Source organism: Dermacentor albipictus, chromosome 4 (genome assembly GCF_038994185.2).
Source record: "Dermacentor albipictus isolate Rhodes 1998 colony chromosome 4, USDA_Dalb.pri_finalv2, whole genome shotgun sequence".
Lineage (NCBI taxonomy): Eukaryota > Metazoa > Arthropoda > Arachnida > Ixodida > Ixodidae > Dermacentor > Dermacentor albipictus.
In genome coordinates, this window is record NC_091824.1 from 105,582,984 (window position 1) to 105,599,687 (window position 16,704).

The following is a 16,704-nucleotide window of genomic DNA, read 5'->3' on the forward strand; positions in this document are numbered from 1 at the left end:
ATGAAAGGTCTGCTATGTACAGAGTACGCGTATTGTGCTTCCCGGAGTGTTGCTGAACGGCTACTGTGGCTGTTCAGAATGAGAAGGTTGATTTGATTTCCGGCAGTGAGAAATGCAAGAGTACTGGCTTGTATGTATTTTTATGTGCCCTGTATCTGTTCTTCAACAAAATAATAATAATAAAGAAAGAAAAAGCGCTCATAAATCGAGCTCTAATTACGCAAACGGTAAAGTCCAAAAAGTGGTCAAAATCCTCTGGAGTCCGTTCTCGTAGGTCATTTGTGTTTTAAAGAGAACACTCACGTATATAGTAAAATGCTTGAGGCAATAAACATGTGAAAGATTACCGCGGTTAAAATAATATTATAGAATTTTACAGGGTATTCTGAACAATGTGTCGGTACTAACGTCGAAACACGAAGGGAGAAACTTATAGCAATAGTCGACGCCACCAAGAGTGCCACGTCGGCGGTTGGACTAGGGAGGCCTCTACGCACGGTTACACCAGCGATTGAACGTGTCTGGGTATGAAGGCTCCCTAGGTTTGGCACTTTATCGGTGGCAGGATGCACGCTTTCTTCGAGCCTTCGTCACACATGCGACTTCAATGCAAGACGCCTGAGCTGAAGTAGCTGTACTGGTTGCATCTAATTGTCAAAAACTATGGCAACATACAAGACCAGGCAGCACGTTGTTAACCATCTATTCGCTACATTTTCGAGATCGAGCAAGTGTTTACCTGTAAAAAATTTAGTAGTGTCGTCTGCATAGAGTATTATGTCAGGAGTTTGCGGTATATGCACGATGTAATTGATGTAGATAATGAGGAATAGCGGTCCTAAAATAGGGCCCTGTGGTGCTCCATCTTTTAGTGGATGCAATTGGGAACTATAACTGTTTGAAGAAGTCACCTGCACCCTGACAGCTAAATAATACGCACCATATTTAGTTCCGTGCCTCGGATACCCTAATGTGGGAATTTAGAAAACGAAATATCATGCTTGATGAAACCAAACGGTTTTTTTAAAATCCCGAAATATTCCAAGGGTACATTGCTTATTATCAATGTTATGAATATTCTTTTTTTAAATATCCAGTAGTGCCACTTCAGTTGATTTCTTTTCACGGAAACCAGATTGTTGCCTTACAAGTATTTGACGATCATCGAGAAACTTGATTAATCGGTATTTTAATTGGGTAGTCAAAAAAGAAGTTTCTAAAATAAAGATAGCACGGATATAAGCCGGTAGTTGTCCATGCCATTGTAAGAGCCGCCTTTGTGAATGACTAGTACCTTAGCAATTTTCATGCCTTCTGGAAATGTGCCCGTGGCGAAATTGCTTGATTGCAGTTAGCAAGATTGTTGCAAGTTTGCGCTTGTGTGTGTCACGTCTTCCTTTCGTCCTTGTTTTTTCACGCGCCATAAGCCTCACGATGTCTTATCAACAAGCCCAAATCACTGCTTTACAGCATTTGATTGCAGATGTGCTGCTGTGGGCCACATAGTAATTCAGCAATATGTATAATTGGTTGGTTTGCTCGGAGAGCTGGTAATGCATCTTGACGTGCATTATCGATATCGACAAGGTGGCACGAGAAATTGACGAGGCATTTTTTATTAGCACACCTGGTGAAAGATGTGTCGCTAATTCATTACGTTGCATGCCGCAGAGTTGGATTGCTTGGCTCCGCACTACTGAGTGACACTTGGTCTCAAAAGTTTCTTCCCAACTTCTTAATTCCTGGGACCACGCATTTTTCAGTGTTGCTATGTTTCTGCTTTTCAATAATATACTCAGTTGATAGTGTGTGCTGTGTCTGTATTTTCTGTTGTTTCACGCTACCCAGGTAAAGATGTATAATTGATTCGTCCTTAATATGGTTATAACCAGCAGCAGTATTTTTATTTAATGATTTAAGATATGTGGCTATAACATGTTCACTGCTTGGAGTCAAGAGAATGAAGTTCGTACGTGAAGAAGCTATGTACTTTTCCGTGTCTTTTGGTGTGTTAGAAGTCTGAGCTGCAGCGCCTGAAGTTAAAAAAAATATATGTATTGTTAAATTTGTCCACCAAATTCATTTCGCTGTACTCAGCGCAATCAATCGTTATCAGTTGTTATCGGTTTTCCTTTAAACCTACGTGCCGAATTCCATGCTTTATTGGAATCATCAGACGTATGCCGCTGAAAACCTCGCCTGGGTAATACGGAATGCGAGCTCTCCTAAGGTCCGCGTATAATTCGCTTCGAACTTTTCTGTATTCATGTAACATAGACGCATTTCTTAGTCTAATAATGTACGCGTGTAGAGCTACGCGTGTCGAGGTTACCATACAAATATCGGCAGCCCTCTTGCCCCTATATAGCCACTGAAGTAAGAGCCCAAAGGTGCACAACAGTGTATATAGCTACTCTCGCGTCACGTCACAAGTCTGCTTTAATGTGCGCGCATGCTCGGACATATTCGTTTCTTATGGTAGGAAACTACACCAGAGGAGCACGAGTGACAAGCAACTTGCTTGTCCCCCGCAATGAACCTATTAGCCCAACAATGCATTCTGACCAGTTTATTTATTTATTTATTTATTTATTTATTTATTTATTTATTTATTTATTTATTTATTTATACATACTGCAGCCTCGGTGAGGCTATTGCAGGAGTGGGCAGTGAAGAAGAAAGAAAAAAAAAGGAAAGCAAGAAAACGAGATACAGGCACAAAAAATATGAATATCAAGTATATGTACTTGTTTTCAAAAATTCTTGCGTAGGTAAAGCGCGGATGCTTCCAGGCAATGAATTCTAGAGTTCAATGGCCAATGGAAAGAAGCTGCGCTTGAACATCTCCGTTCGGCAAAAGAAAGGGATAAGGTTGAGATTATGAGAACCCCTAGTGATAGAAGGTGGACTAAAGTTCAAATAATTATTTAGTGTGACAAGGCGCTCAGAATGAATCAGCGTGTGTAAAAATTTCATTCATTCTAAGCGGCGGCGAGGTGAAAGAACTGTAAGACCTGTAGCTGTATAATCGGAAGAAGGGGAAAAATCTCGGCTATAGTTGCGAAAAATGAAGCGCACTGATTTCTTTTGGACTGATCCTAACTTTTCAATATCGGATTTCTCATGAGGATTCCATTTGATGCAGCCATAATCAAGAATGGGGCGGATAAGTGTTTTGTACATCATCAGTTTGGTATCCTTTGGAGCCTTACGCAATGAACGATGGAGGTAACCGAGACGTCTAAAAGCTTTGTTACATATGATGTCAATGTGTTTCGACCATGACATGTCATGGGAGTTGCATCTCTAATTACCCGGTCTTGGCTATTCCGAACCTTTAGCCTGTCTCATTGAGCTTGAATAGGAAGATTAACTTGAAACAAAAAAAGCCAAAAGTAAAGAGAAGCTAAACTAGGCGTCACGCCTCTGTGTAACCCAATTTCGTTCCACGGACAGCTTCGTGGGTTGTGAATTCTAGTTGCAGTACTCTCTATGTGCCTACCTTGCAGATTATTTATAATGTATAAGGTGTCACACGCGTCATCCTCCATATCAGTCGGTCCATCTAGCTACCCCATTTGCAAGTTTACTGAGCAGTTAAAACAGACAACGAAAATTATGCAGATAATTTTGCCAGGATGCCAGGATCTTCCAGCAGCGAATCTTTATTGACACAACTAACGGGGATGCGTATGATTGTGTTTACTTTCCTTCGATGCAAAGTGTAACCTCACAAAATGTTCTTTTTTTCTTTTTATATGTATACACCACAATGGTCATAAGCTTAATCTCACTCGAAGCGTATATATTTAATCTACATCGTTCGCAAGCTACGTCAAAATACAGATACCAGATCATGCAGATACTCAGTGTGAGAACAGCAACAATGTAGCTGTGCGCCGATCAACACGAGCTTCCTGCGATCAGCCATTTTAGTTACCTATTTTTGCACTCTAAGCTTTCTCACTGTTGTATTAGATAGGGCGAGCCAAAGGTTGTCGCGTTTCTAGCGTTCGGATGCCTACGCGTAGCCTACGCTGCGAGGGCAGGTTTGTGCAGGAAGTTTAAATCTCGCGCGATCTCACCTCGCTCTTTGCGGCGTTTTCTTGCCGAGCAATCTTAGCTACAGATGGAGCAGTGAGCGCAACGCACACGCCTTCTCGACGAACATGCTGTGTGTGAATAGGGCGACGAGCCAGAGTGCAACAGACTATTTGAAGGCAGTGGCTACCGGCCTTGATGATCGCGAAGTGACCTCGACACACGTACGCATAAACGCACGCGACGACAACGCCACGCGCAGCCGAAGCGGAAATGACGTCTCCTAAATGCCACTTTCGTCACGTTGCTTTACTCTTTCTCTCCGTACAGGAAGGGAAACGGCAGGCGATGGTCCTTCTCCCTCCTACATTCCTTTCACAGTCCTTCTCACGCCCACGTAGTTACGAGCAGCGCTGTCGTAGCTTTGGCTGCGTCCTCTACCACCTCAAGTGAATCGCGATTGCTTATCGCTTCGCTGCTCCTAACATTCGTTCTCCTACTCACGCGCTCGCTATAGCTACTAGCGAACATTACACGTACGCGAAGTTCGCCGTCAAATGCAACCTCCGTGGGGCGGAATATGTTTTGTCGCGTAGGAGCACGCGCCCGCTCAATGCGCATTTGATTTCCGTATCGGTGTACTGTGTGTACGTGAAGCCGAGCGAATGGACAGAAATACATCACAAGATACGCACGCTATCTCCTAGCGACAACAATGGGGCGGACAACTATCGTCGCTCTTTGACTCGCTTGAGTTAAACGGAACGCATGTATGTCATCGCCTGCTTGGTGCTGATCTCCAAGTGACCGATAGTCCCGAGTCTGCCTAACGCGGATTTTGTGCGCCCGACGGAGTCCTTGAGGCCATGGCGTTATTCCTAAGCGTGCCGGACTGGGTCATTATCGTGGTGACGGTCTTCGCGCTACTTTACTTGTGAGTACTGCAAGTGCTATGACATCGTCGTTGTGCTTCGCCGTCATTCGTTTCGTCCGCGCATGCGTAGTACCGCCCTCACAATACTTCCAGCGCAGTCACACATCGCACATGTTAAGAGTGATTCCGCAACGGTTATCGTGCGGTGACGGCGGGGAAAGGCCGGCAACTTGTGGGAGTGTGGCCGGCATCAAATGTAAATCCAAGAAAAGCTAGAAATGCCGCCCGCGTTGGAGCCGTGAAACGGGCGCATGACCAGAGCGGAGAAATGTGCAGCTGGCGTCGGTATAGAGCCAGTCCAGAATACAAGAACACGCGGAGGGTACACCAGTACTAAGCTAGAATTTATTGCTGCGTTTGTAGAGACTCGGATATAGCGAAAGAATTGTACCGGATACAGCGAAGGAGCTTGCAAAGGCTTGGGTAAGTTTTAGTCAATGGTACACTAGACCCCATGCAATTCTGAAGGATGTTATAACTGCTTTGCACTGCTTCGCTGTTTTTGATGTATAAGTTACTTGGATTTGCATATGTCTGCGAATTACTCATTTTAGTTCCAATGTTGTTCTAAATACTGCAAAAAATAAAACATTGAATAGTGTAGTGTCAACGTAATTTTGCGCGTATTGGTACGACCATCGAACTCATGAGTAGTGTTGGGAAAGCATAAACAAGAACGTTACTAAAACCTGAACAAAATCTGGACTTAAAACACGAGGAAATCAGGACACGTTACGGTGTAGTGCATGGCGCACCAAAATGTGTTCCGTTTGTTCTTATTGGCATCAATGTTTATGCATGCTCTGGCGACTGAATCAGCTGATGCTTTATTCTGTACCATCGAAATAAATAGTTCGCTCAGCCTGCGTCTTTGTCCCTTTAAGTAATACTGAATTTGGCTGTGGAACAAGAGCTCTCTTCCGGTATAAATGCATACTCATCAATGGTTCTCGAAGCCCCATAAGTGCGTCCGCACATGTGAAGCACATTTAATGCTCGGAAGGAAGGAGCTAAGAAGTCTGAAAGAGACCCAAACAAATGCAACTTTTGTTTCTTGCGTGGCCTCAGTGTATGCATCATTCGGGGACTTGGCAGCCAGCCCCATCGAGAGCTCTTGAATGACTTCACAACCTGGTATTCAGTTCCCAACACCGGTTGCAACATATGCAGAGATACTGCAGCTATATCGCCTGCGTAGACGAACTCTCCCTCATTCCGCTAAGGGACTTACTAAGGCAGAAGTCTGCGCAAGCTCGAAACCATGTCGTACGGTAGCTCCGGCCATGCTGAGGAAAATCGATTCGGAACAATTTATCGCTGCATGTAAATTCTGTGCCGGCCGGGCTGACCTGTATCACGGTCAGCCCAGCCTACAGTACAATAACTACAGTACAACACGTTATTTTTGCAATAAAAGTTTCGTTCATTCATTCTTTCGCCCTGGTATAGTAGAACTCCGTGCAGCATACACTATACAATGTGTCCCACATAACTTGAGCCAAGAATTTAGAAATGAAAGGCACGTCGGAAGTGAATTGAACCGAATGCATACTAGTCGCAATAGCCTGTATAGTAACTCAGACAATTTTTCGTTTGCCCCATAACTCACAAATTAATTAAGGTTAATTATCCAACTTTCTATTTATTCGCTGAGGACCCCAAGTAGCATACGCAAATCAGTCACATCACTTATGTGGCTGCCTTCCACAACTGGAATGTCACTGAAAGGGAGAAAATCAACACCCTTATACGCAAGACTTACAAGATCGCCCTTGGCCTACCGGAGTCCACAAGCACTGCTCGTCTGCTACAGCTGGGGGTATACAACACGCTTGAGGAAATTGTGGATGCGCAAAGAACCTCTCAACTCGAACGCATGTCTCTGACAGCCGCGGGCCGCTACATCCTGCAGAAACTCGGCTTCAACTACCACGTCCAACACGGTCAGAAACAGGTCATTCCACCTGACCTCAGCGACACGCTGATTGTCGCCCCTATACCTCGAAACATGCACCCCGAATTTAATCGGGGCCGACGCCAGGCCCGTGCCAAGGCACTGCTGCGCTCCTTGGGTGGAAAGAGGACTACGCGCTTTGTAGACGCCGCAGAATACACACGAGAACACCGGTTCACGGCGGTAGTCGTAGACGTTAGCTCCCGGCTTACGCACGCGTGTAGTGTCGCAACAGAATACCCCGAAACAGCAGAAGAGGTAGCAATTGCGCTTGCGCTTACCGACCCCCTCTGCGAGGTAGTTTTTAGCGACTCACAATCCGCAGTTCGCAACTACGCGCGGGGGCGCATTTCCTCCGAAGCTCTCCAGATTCTAAGGAAAGCTGGTCGACAGCACTTAGATAACACCGCCATCATATGGTTTCCAGCGCACGTCGCCACCCCCACCGATGAGGGCCTCATTAACTTGAACGAGGTAGCACACCGCTCTGCGCGAGAACTGACCCGCCGCGCAGAATCGGAGACTGCCTCTTCGAGTTCGGAACTGCTGGCTCAAAACACGCGAGAAGGCCTGGTCAGGTACAATGACATCACCAAGCACTACCAGCTAGGCAGGCGGTTGCTGCCCCCACCTCACCTCATGCTGAAACGTCGCCAGGCAGTCATCTGGCGACAATTGCAAACACAAACCTTCCCCAGTCCGGTGCGATTGCAGCACATTTTCCCCGCGCAATACCCGACTGCTCTTTGCAAATTATGTCAGGCAACTAGAGCGACGCTGTCACACATGTTGTGGGAGTGTCGGGTTACATCAGCTATAATGGCAGTAGCTCCGGAGGCTCTTGCGTCGAAGTGGGCCGCCGCTCTGCGCAGCTCCAACCTCAAGACACAAGAGTGGGCTGTCCAGCAAGCCCGAGAGGCGGCGACGAGGCAAGGCCTCGAAGTCCCCTCATGGGAGACCTGAGCCCGGGTCGTCACATTTGCCGGATTCAGAATAAAGTTGTTTCCATCCATCCATAGAGCACCTTCATAAACCACCGATCGAGTTGTTTCCTTTGGGACACGCCTCACGTAGTCCTTTTTTCCGGGTTGCAAAGAAAGCCCGCGAATTATGAAAAAAGTTACGTGACACTGCGCTAGCGCTGTGGTATCGGGCTGCTCTCAAGCGTGCGTTCGGTGAACAAAATCAGTTCCCGTCGGATGACGGCGAAAATGCATGCTGCTGGCCGAGCACTGCCGATGAAATAAAGAACGCCCTGCCGCTTCCTCGCCGACGTGATTATATGCCTTGATTTCTTCAGTCTTATTAGCGTGAATGATCATTGATATCTGTAAAACTTATGCCTACATTCATAAACTCTTTTTACTCTTCATCACAGATACTTAACAGCACACCGCAACTACTGGGAAAAACAAAATGTACCATATGAGAAGTTGTCGCTGATCATCCGTCCTCTGTACAGAATACTGACAAAGGTAAGTGTTATTAAACTTCGGCGAAAGCCAAGTAAACGCACGAGGCAATTATTCTGAACATATGCGACGGCTTTTCCGAATGTCCTAAATACGACAAAAGGCGCGGTACATTTGACTGCTGTTATTTCTTGTAGGCCATAATTATTGTGATACATTTATACTTGTCACAAGTTATAATTGAATACTTCTTCGACACACCGGAATATCGTTCAAAGAGAATGAGACACAGTAATTTAAAAGTGTCGTTTGGATTACAAAGCTACGATTGTTAGCAACATCAGCAATAAATGAAGCAAGAATCCAAGCACGAACAGGCATCTTATATATATCACTTTTTCTCTCGAATAGTGCATCATATTTTTTGCTTGAAACTTTCATGGCAGAGATATTATTTGCGTAATTATGACCAGCAATTAACATTTTACTTTGCTTATTGCATGTGCTTTCTTCGTTCGGCATAAACGGGCAGTGTGGAACAAACGGGTGATTTGTTAAAGAGGCAATTAAGAGAACATTATTTAAGCTACACCAGTAAATTAGCCTTGTACAATACCACTAAAGCCACTCTTACCGCGAAGGAAGGATCTTGGCAAGCCAGAAACGACGCAATAAGGAAAGGCGGGTGGTGACACCGCCTTCCGCCCACTGTGACGTCACTTACTTGCTTTTTTTTCTCTCAAGAATACCCCGAAAGGACCTCAGAGAGGGTATTACATATGGGGTGAGGCAAATACATCATTATTATAACAATTAACAAACCTATTATAGCGAAACGATAATACTAATGTAAACAATGGGGATTAATCAATAAAAGAAATTTAAAAAACTGTTTACAAAGAAAAGCATGCGTCAACCATAACACAAAATAGGTAAAGAATGATACATGTGCACTGAATTCGAGTTACAATACGCTGAAAATTAATACAGAGCGCATATAGTATTAAGGATCACAAAACAGAATAGCCAGAGCAGCCGGAAACATCAAATTATCGCTAAAGAGAATTAAAATGAAATGTGGTGAATACAAATGGCACAAAAAAAAACGGTACGTGACCCTGATCTTTGACGAAGCTGTCTCTTAGTGGCACTCGTACCTCGGCGTAGGCGTTCTCTAAGTTAAGCGAGCGAACGTCTTTCCCCTGGCATGATATCCGGATGAGGAACGAGGGAGGGAGAGGAGGAAGCGCAGCGCGTGCCGCTTGTGGGGCGTAGCCCCCTAGCGAGCTGCGCACGAAGCGCACCTTACGCGCCCTCTCCGGTGCTGACGTCAGAGCATGTAACTAGCACCCGCGCGCAGCTGTTGCGAGCAAGTGAACGAGCACGTGAGCGCCGGGAGAAGAGAAGAGAGAGAGATGAGGGAGTGACGTCACATCCGCTCTGCTAGGTAGCTGTTCAGTGTATTCGAGACAACTGCTTTTCAGTAATTAGCCGGTTAAATGTCATGCCACCTTCTTGTGTGTGACGTCATTAGCGACGTAATTACTTCCGCTTTGTACATCCGTGTTTCCAAGAATTTCATTTAAGTCGTGCTCACGTGGCGGGCCTCTAGTCTGTGTTCTGTGTTTTTGGTGTGGGGTAATCCGTAATTACTAATTAATTAGAATTATTCCAGACACTTCAGTAACTCAACTTGTAAATAAAGTTATGCTCTGATATCATCGTCAGCAGCAGCAGCCTATTTTACGTCCGCTGCAGGACGAAGGCCTCTCCCTGCGATCTCCAATTACCCCTGTCCTGCGCCAACCGATTCCAACTTGCGCCTGTAAATTTCTTAATTTCATCACCCCACCTAGTCCTCCGCCGTCCTCGACTGCGCTTCCCTTCTCTTGGCACTCACTCTGTAACCCTAATGGTCTACCGGTTATCTAACCTACGCATTACATGACCTGCCCAGCTCCATTTCTTTTTCTTAATGTCAATTAGTATATCGTACATATCCATTTGCTCTCTGATCCAAACCGCTGTCTTTCTGTCTCGTATCGGTATGCCTAGCAATCTTCGTTCCATCGCTCTTTGCGCGGTCCTTAACTTGTTCTCGAGCTTCTTTGTCAGTCTCCAAGTTTCTGTCCCATATGTGAGCACCGGTAAAATGCACTGATTGTACACCTTTCTTTTCAATGATAATGGTAGGATTCCAGTTAGGATCTGACAATGTTTGCCTTATGCTCTCCAACCCATTTTTATTCTTCTGTAAATTTCCTTCTCATGATCAGGATCCCCTTCGAGTAATTGGCCTAGGTAAATGTATTCCTTCACAGATTCTAGAGGCTGACTGGTGATCCTGAACTCGTGTTCCCTTGCCAGGCTGTTGATCATGATCTTTTTCATCTGCAAATTAATCTTCAACCCCACTCTTACACTCTATCTGCTAAGGTCCGCAATCGTTTGTTGTAACTCGTCCCCAGTGTTGCTGAACAGGACAATGTCATCTGCAAACCGAATGTTGCTGACATATTTGCCGTTTATCCTTACTCCTAAGCCTTCCCAGTTTAACAGCTTGAATACTTCTTCCAAGCATGCAGTGAATAGCGTTGGAGAGGTAGTGTCTCCTTCTCTGACCCCTTCCTTTATAGGCATCTTTCTACTGTTCTTGTGGAGAATTGAGGTAGCTGTGGAATCTCTGTAGATGTTTTCCAAGATATTTACCTAAGCCTCCTGTACTCTTTGATTATGTTATGCCTCTATGACTGCTGGTATCTCTACTGAATCAAATGTCTTTTCGTAATCTATGAAAGCCATAAAGAAAGGCTGATTGTACTCTGCAAATTTCTCGAGTACCTGATTTAGTACATCGATGTGATCCATTGTACAGTATCCCTTCCTGAAGTCAGCCTGCTCTCTTGGTTGACTGATGTCAAGTGGTGCCCTTATTCTATTGGAAATTATCTTGCGGAATATTTTATACAATACTGGAGCTAAGCTAATGGGCCTATAATTTTTTAGTTCTTTAACGTCTCCCTTTTTGTGGATTAGTATAATGTTGGCATTCTTCCAGTTCGCTGGAACCCTTGAAGTCGATAGACAGTTCGTATAAAGGGCCGCTAGTTTTTCAAGCATTATGTCTCGCCCATCTTTGATTAAATAGACTGTTATTCCATCATCCCCTGCCACTTTACCTCATTTCATGTCTTATAAGGCGCTTCTAACGTCATCGCTAGTTATACAAGGAGCCTCTGTAGCCTCTTCATTACTACTTCGAATGGAGGTATCGTGGCTGCTTTGGGTATTGTACAGGTCAGCATAGAATTTTTCCGCTGTTTTTACTATATCTATAATGAAACCCATTAATGTTGTGCTGCACTATCTTTAATTTTCTTTAAAGATCAATTTTGACTTTCGTGCCCCATCGTCTCAGAAGGTGAACCGGAAGTACTGCGCAAGAAACAAGAGTGTCGCTCGATGCTCGTGTCACGAAAAACGAAAAAAGAAACGACAAATGTCAGTCTGCATGCTAAGTGTGCAGTATATCCTCGATCTTCATTATGTTAATTTTAGTACCAATGTGCGACGGCAGATTATGCCAATCCACTATAGTGCATGGTATGAAAGAACTTACAAAACGATGGCAGTGGCATGTTGGGCGCTTAACTTTGCACGGTTGATCGCGGCGTGGAAAAATGGCTGCAGGAGACTGAAATAGATCATCGTGAAGAATTGAATGATGATAAAGCTTCGGGAAAGAGTGAGAGAAGCGCGATTTTGCTGCGATGTGATAAGCTTTCTGAGTTCGACTTCTCAGTGACGTGACGCTAGAATTACGTGAGCAATTAGAAAATATAAAGCGTACACCATGGTTCTGCAAGGATTCATTGTTATGAGTCAAGTATGCCTGGTCTCGGTCCCAAATGGCCGAAGCATATTGTATTTTCGGACGAACAAGTGTAAGGTATGCGAGCTTACGTATCTCGGTGGCGCGTGCTTCAGAGTACGTTTGACTAAGCTAGCGGTTAGCTGAAGCTGTGGTAACATCGATGTGATAATGCTGTCATATTGAAACTGGATTCCAAGGTATCAGTATGTATTACAAATTGAGATAGTAATGTTATTTAAGACATACGCAGTTGGCAGGTGGGCAATACGATGAGTAAATGACATTACTTCGTTTTAAGTTCATTGGGCGTCACCAACCATTTCGTGCACCAATTGCTAACAGTGCTAAGATCGTATTGCAGGATTTCGCGATCAGTATTACAATGATTAGAGTGTATACTGCGCAAAAAGTCTAATACGTGAGCACGCACAATTGGGCAAGTCATTAAAATAATTAAAAATAGCAATCGCTACCCTGAGGCACACCCGATGTTACATATATAGAGGAGTAATTAGAGCTGTTAATAGACGTAAATTGTGTTCTAAATGAAAGTAACTCTTTAATCCATGCCACGACGTTATGGTGCATGTTAAATTGCGTCAGTTACTGCAGTAGCCTGCAGTGAGGAGCACGACCGAACGCTCTTGAGTATTTGAGAAAAATGTCGTCTACTTGAAATCCAGAATATAGTGCAGTTTGTAAGTCGTGAACAAACCAAGCTAGTTGAGTGTAGCAGGGATAACCCTTGCGGAAACCATGTTGTTGGTAGAACTAATGCTATGCTCTTCAATGTAGTTAATGGCTTGAGTGCATAATGTATGTTCCATCAGTTTGCAGATCGTGTTAGTTAATGAAATGGGGTGATAATTCATTAGCAATGAGCGATTGCTAGATTTGGATATCACAACAATTTTAGCAGAGTTGAATATCGGAACAATTTTAGCCACACGGCTGTCTTGAGGAATGGTGCGGGATGATCATGATTACGTGAAAAGGGCACATAGAAATGCCGAAGGCTAGCCGGTATATTTTTTTAAATATATTGTTACTAAACCCGAGTTTATCAGACGCAGAATTTAGATTATTTAATGATGCCTAAATTCCCGCTTCTGTAATAATTATTTTGGACATCGCTATAGCACTGCAAATGTTGACAACAGAGCTTGATGTCGTGTTTTTGTGCGTAAGGACTGACGAGAAAGTATTGTTTAATAATCGAGCACTTTCTACATCGGAGGGCATGTCACCGTTAACGTTAGCAATTGCGATGTCAGAATGGCTGCTTGGGTTTAGTACACGCCAAGAACGTCGTTGGTTTGGAGAGAGGAAAGAAGATACGTCACTTGGGAAAAAAGAAAACTTTGACGGCATTTGCTCTCACTTATTTATTATTTTTGTTGGTAAAGCTCGTCAGGAAACATTGCTAAGAGAGCCAGTTTGACTTCGCCAGTTTTGAGAACCTTTAATGAGTCCCACAGGTACCAAATACTTTGAAGTTCGTGACGTCATACTGATTTATCGGCGCCAGCGTTTCAAGGCGAAATTCAAAAACTGCAGTTAGTAACTTCATTTTCTCTTTTATTAACCAAACCATTACAGTGAAACTAGCAAGAATAGAGTTTTGAAGCAATCATTTATTAGTGTTACTTGATTTAGCGTTTCTCTTTAGCGTGCTTCGAAGGAAGTATTCATCGAAGTCCTTGATCAGCTGTTCACGCGAAGCTTGTGCTGATTTATTTTTTGCGGTAAAGCGTCTGGTTCTTCTCTCCTTAGTACTGCCATCACATAAGGAGGTCAACTATTGCCATCGATGTGCGTTTACGTTACGCAGGGCTTTTTCCCTCTCTTTCTGTCTCTCTCTCTCTCTCTTGCCTTTGAAGCACTCTCAGTAGCATTGCTTAACACATTCAAGCAATATGTGCGTAACATTCACGCATATTCTTCAAACGCTTATTTCATCAACCTTGAAAGTGTGGTGGAAGTCCATATTAAAATACCTTCATTTGTTAAGTTAAATAAAGTGACTCCGCATAGTAACCTCATTTGCGCGTATAATTCCAGCTTCGTAAACTCTTTCGAGGTTCTCTTAAATCATGCACTGAACATGAATTCCATTTAAAATTTTTAATAATTTTTGGCGCCTACAATATAGTAACCTTTACTTTCAATACGTCGAGCATGAAGCTTTCCGGACGGCATTGAATGAGCTGGACTCTAGACCATTCTCAGAAATGATAATTATTGGACCATGGCCGTACGCGTCGATGGCACAGAAAGCCACGAAAGCGTTGTTGAAGTACCTCATGTCGACAGGTCTTGGCAACCGTGTGCAGACTCGGTTCGAACCTTCAAATGTGCGCGAAACTGTGCTCTATCTCCTCTCCTCTCTCTTTTCTTCCGTGTGTCTAGTTAACCTCCCCGCCTTTCCTTTCTTCTATTTCTTTCTCTCTCTCTCTCTCTGTCTGTCTTTCAATACGTCAACTCACTTCCTCTATTACAGGCGATATGCTTGGCGGACCATGAGAGGTGCCGTAAATATGGGCGACTGTTCGGGTGAGTGCACATGGTGTCTCCCTCATGCACGGAACATTTTATCCTAATGCGATGCCATACTGCGATGTAAACCAGGAAGGTTCCATTTGCAACAGCGAAACTGCCCATGCGCGTGAGCGCGTGGCTAGAGAATCCTGCGCATCGCAGTCAATAAGTTGTGCGTTTCGTGATAATAGTCTGACGCATTCCACAGCGGCGGCGCTCGGAGCCACGATGGAACATCGGGTCTCTTCATTCTACGGAAGCGCAACTGACGCGTATATCGGCCAGAGCCTGCAGGATTAAGCCGTTATTATCGTGCGCGAATATTAAAATTACCTGCAATTGGTTCACAAGACTGCTATGAAAACAAAAGTAAAGACAGAAGCAGCAGCAGGAGAAAAGGAATTAAAAGAATAACGAAATAAGTCGATGACCATGTAGAACAATAATAAACATCAACAAACCAAATCAATTTAGACGAAAATGCACAGAAGAATAACAATAACGTAATACGCGGTCAAGTAAGGCGTGATTGCTCGAGATGTTAGAGTGGCTTCTTCGGCCGCTGGGGTCTTCCGAGAGTCTTCGTATCGACCATTTACGAAATAACTTCCACAAAAGCAGTGTCATGATGAAACCGCGCCCTCGACTCCCGTCGCTATGCAGAGAGGTGTGCTTTGATCTCGTTACGTTTTAATTTCCGTTAGGTTCTTCGAAGGAACCAAGCCAGCCCTGATGGTTGCAGAACCGGAACTGGTGAAGCAAGTACTCGTCAAGGATTTCAATTTGTTACCCAACAGGCTGGTGAGACCTTCCCACATTAAAGACAAATACAATATCGGTTACAAGCACTCCTTCGTGCAAATGGTGAGCTTGGGATGAAATTAAGCATTAACTATTGCTGCAAGGTCAATGTCAGATGCTTCTGGCTGCAACTGAAACCTAGACGACCGCTACCATTGATTGTAAGCCCGTGGCAAAGAACAGCATGAATGCTTGATCCTGCGGGTTACATTAAATGAATTCGTCGATCAACCGACACACGCCAAGATGTATTACTTCCTGGCATCCGTTTGCGTTCGCGAGACCGCAGCTTGTTCAACCGACTCAATCCGCTCTTCGTGTGCTACAACGGTCTAAAATGTATTCTTCAGGGACTTCACGAAAACATTATGATTTAGCTCCCACTACATCCTGTTTTTTTTTTGTTCTCGCAGGAAATGAATTTTGGAGACCCTATAATCAACAATATGATGGTCTTTGCCCGCGTGGATCGCTGGAGAAAAATACGACCGGCGTCTAGTCCAGCGTTTACCACTGGTAAACTGAGAAAGGTATGTCGACTCCATCGTGGCATTTTGAATTTATTATCATGAAATTAAAATCAGGAAAGCGTTAAGACAAAGAGTATAGAAGCGGTACGAGCCGGCGCTAGTCTCCCTACAACTTTTTTCGATATAGTATTGTTAACGTGGAAGGTGCCACAAGTCGTCTGAGGTGCAACCTAACACCTGCGCGACAGTTTTACACGCGCGTGCTGACTGCGTTGCAGTCCATGGGACGAAACCTATACGTGTTCAGTGTGCTTGCGGATAATCACATGTTCCCTTTGACAGACGCTTTAGTTGTGTGAGTATCGTGCTGGGCGTGATACAATGCAGGGACGTTAAGTGCATGTGGCTACACAAAAATTATTTCGAAATTTGTACCATGTGTTTGGCCCTATATTCGATGTAGAGCGTGGACCTCGTGCGTCACCCAGACCCTGGGTCCCATTCCCGCCTCTACTAATGACGCTGCACCTGGTTATCTCTGTCTAAATCATTTCAAAGAAGAATAGTTTTAATGACATCTTTGTTCTGGCGTTTCAAAGAAAAGAAAGCCTATGAAGCGCTCTTTTTACAGAAAAGGAGGCAAAAAGCTTTTGTTGCTTACTATACTATATTTAGGACGC

The 16,704-nt window shown here is 44.3% G+C and overlaps 1 protein-coding gene across 2 annotated transcripts in view; it reads left to right on the plus strand.

Annotated features, from left to right (window-relative positions):
• The window catches only part of LOC139059222 (cytochrome P450 3A24-like), a 108,047-nt gene that overhangs the window by 83,373 nt on the left and 7,970 nt on the right, over positions 1 to 16,704 (plus strand). Inside the window, exons 1-5 of one of the 2 annotated variants that reach the window (XM_070537349.1) lie at positions 4,568 to 4,975; positions 8,308 to 8,404; positions 14,716 to 14,768; positions 15,458 to 15,554; positions 15,968 to 16,084. In XM_070537349.1, the coding sequence (XP_070393450.1) occupies positions 4,908 to 4,975; positions 8,308 to 8,404; positions 14,716 to 14,768; positions 15,458 to 15,554; positions 15,968 to 16,084 (432 nt within the window). In that variant the 5' untranslated portion in view covers positions 4,568 to 4,907. Of the gene's footprint in view, positions 1 to 4,567; positions 4,976 to 8,307; positions 8,405 to 14,715; positions 14,769 to 15,457; positions 15,555 to 15,967; positions 16,085 to 16,704 lie in introns of those variants that run through there. The other variant, XM_070537350.1, reaches the window with a different exon arrangement.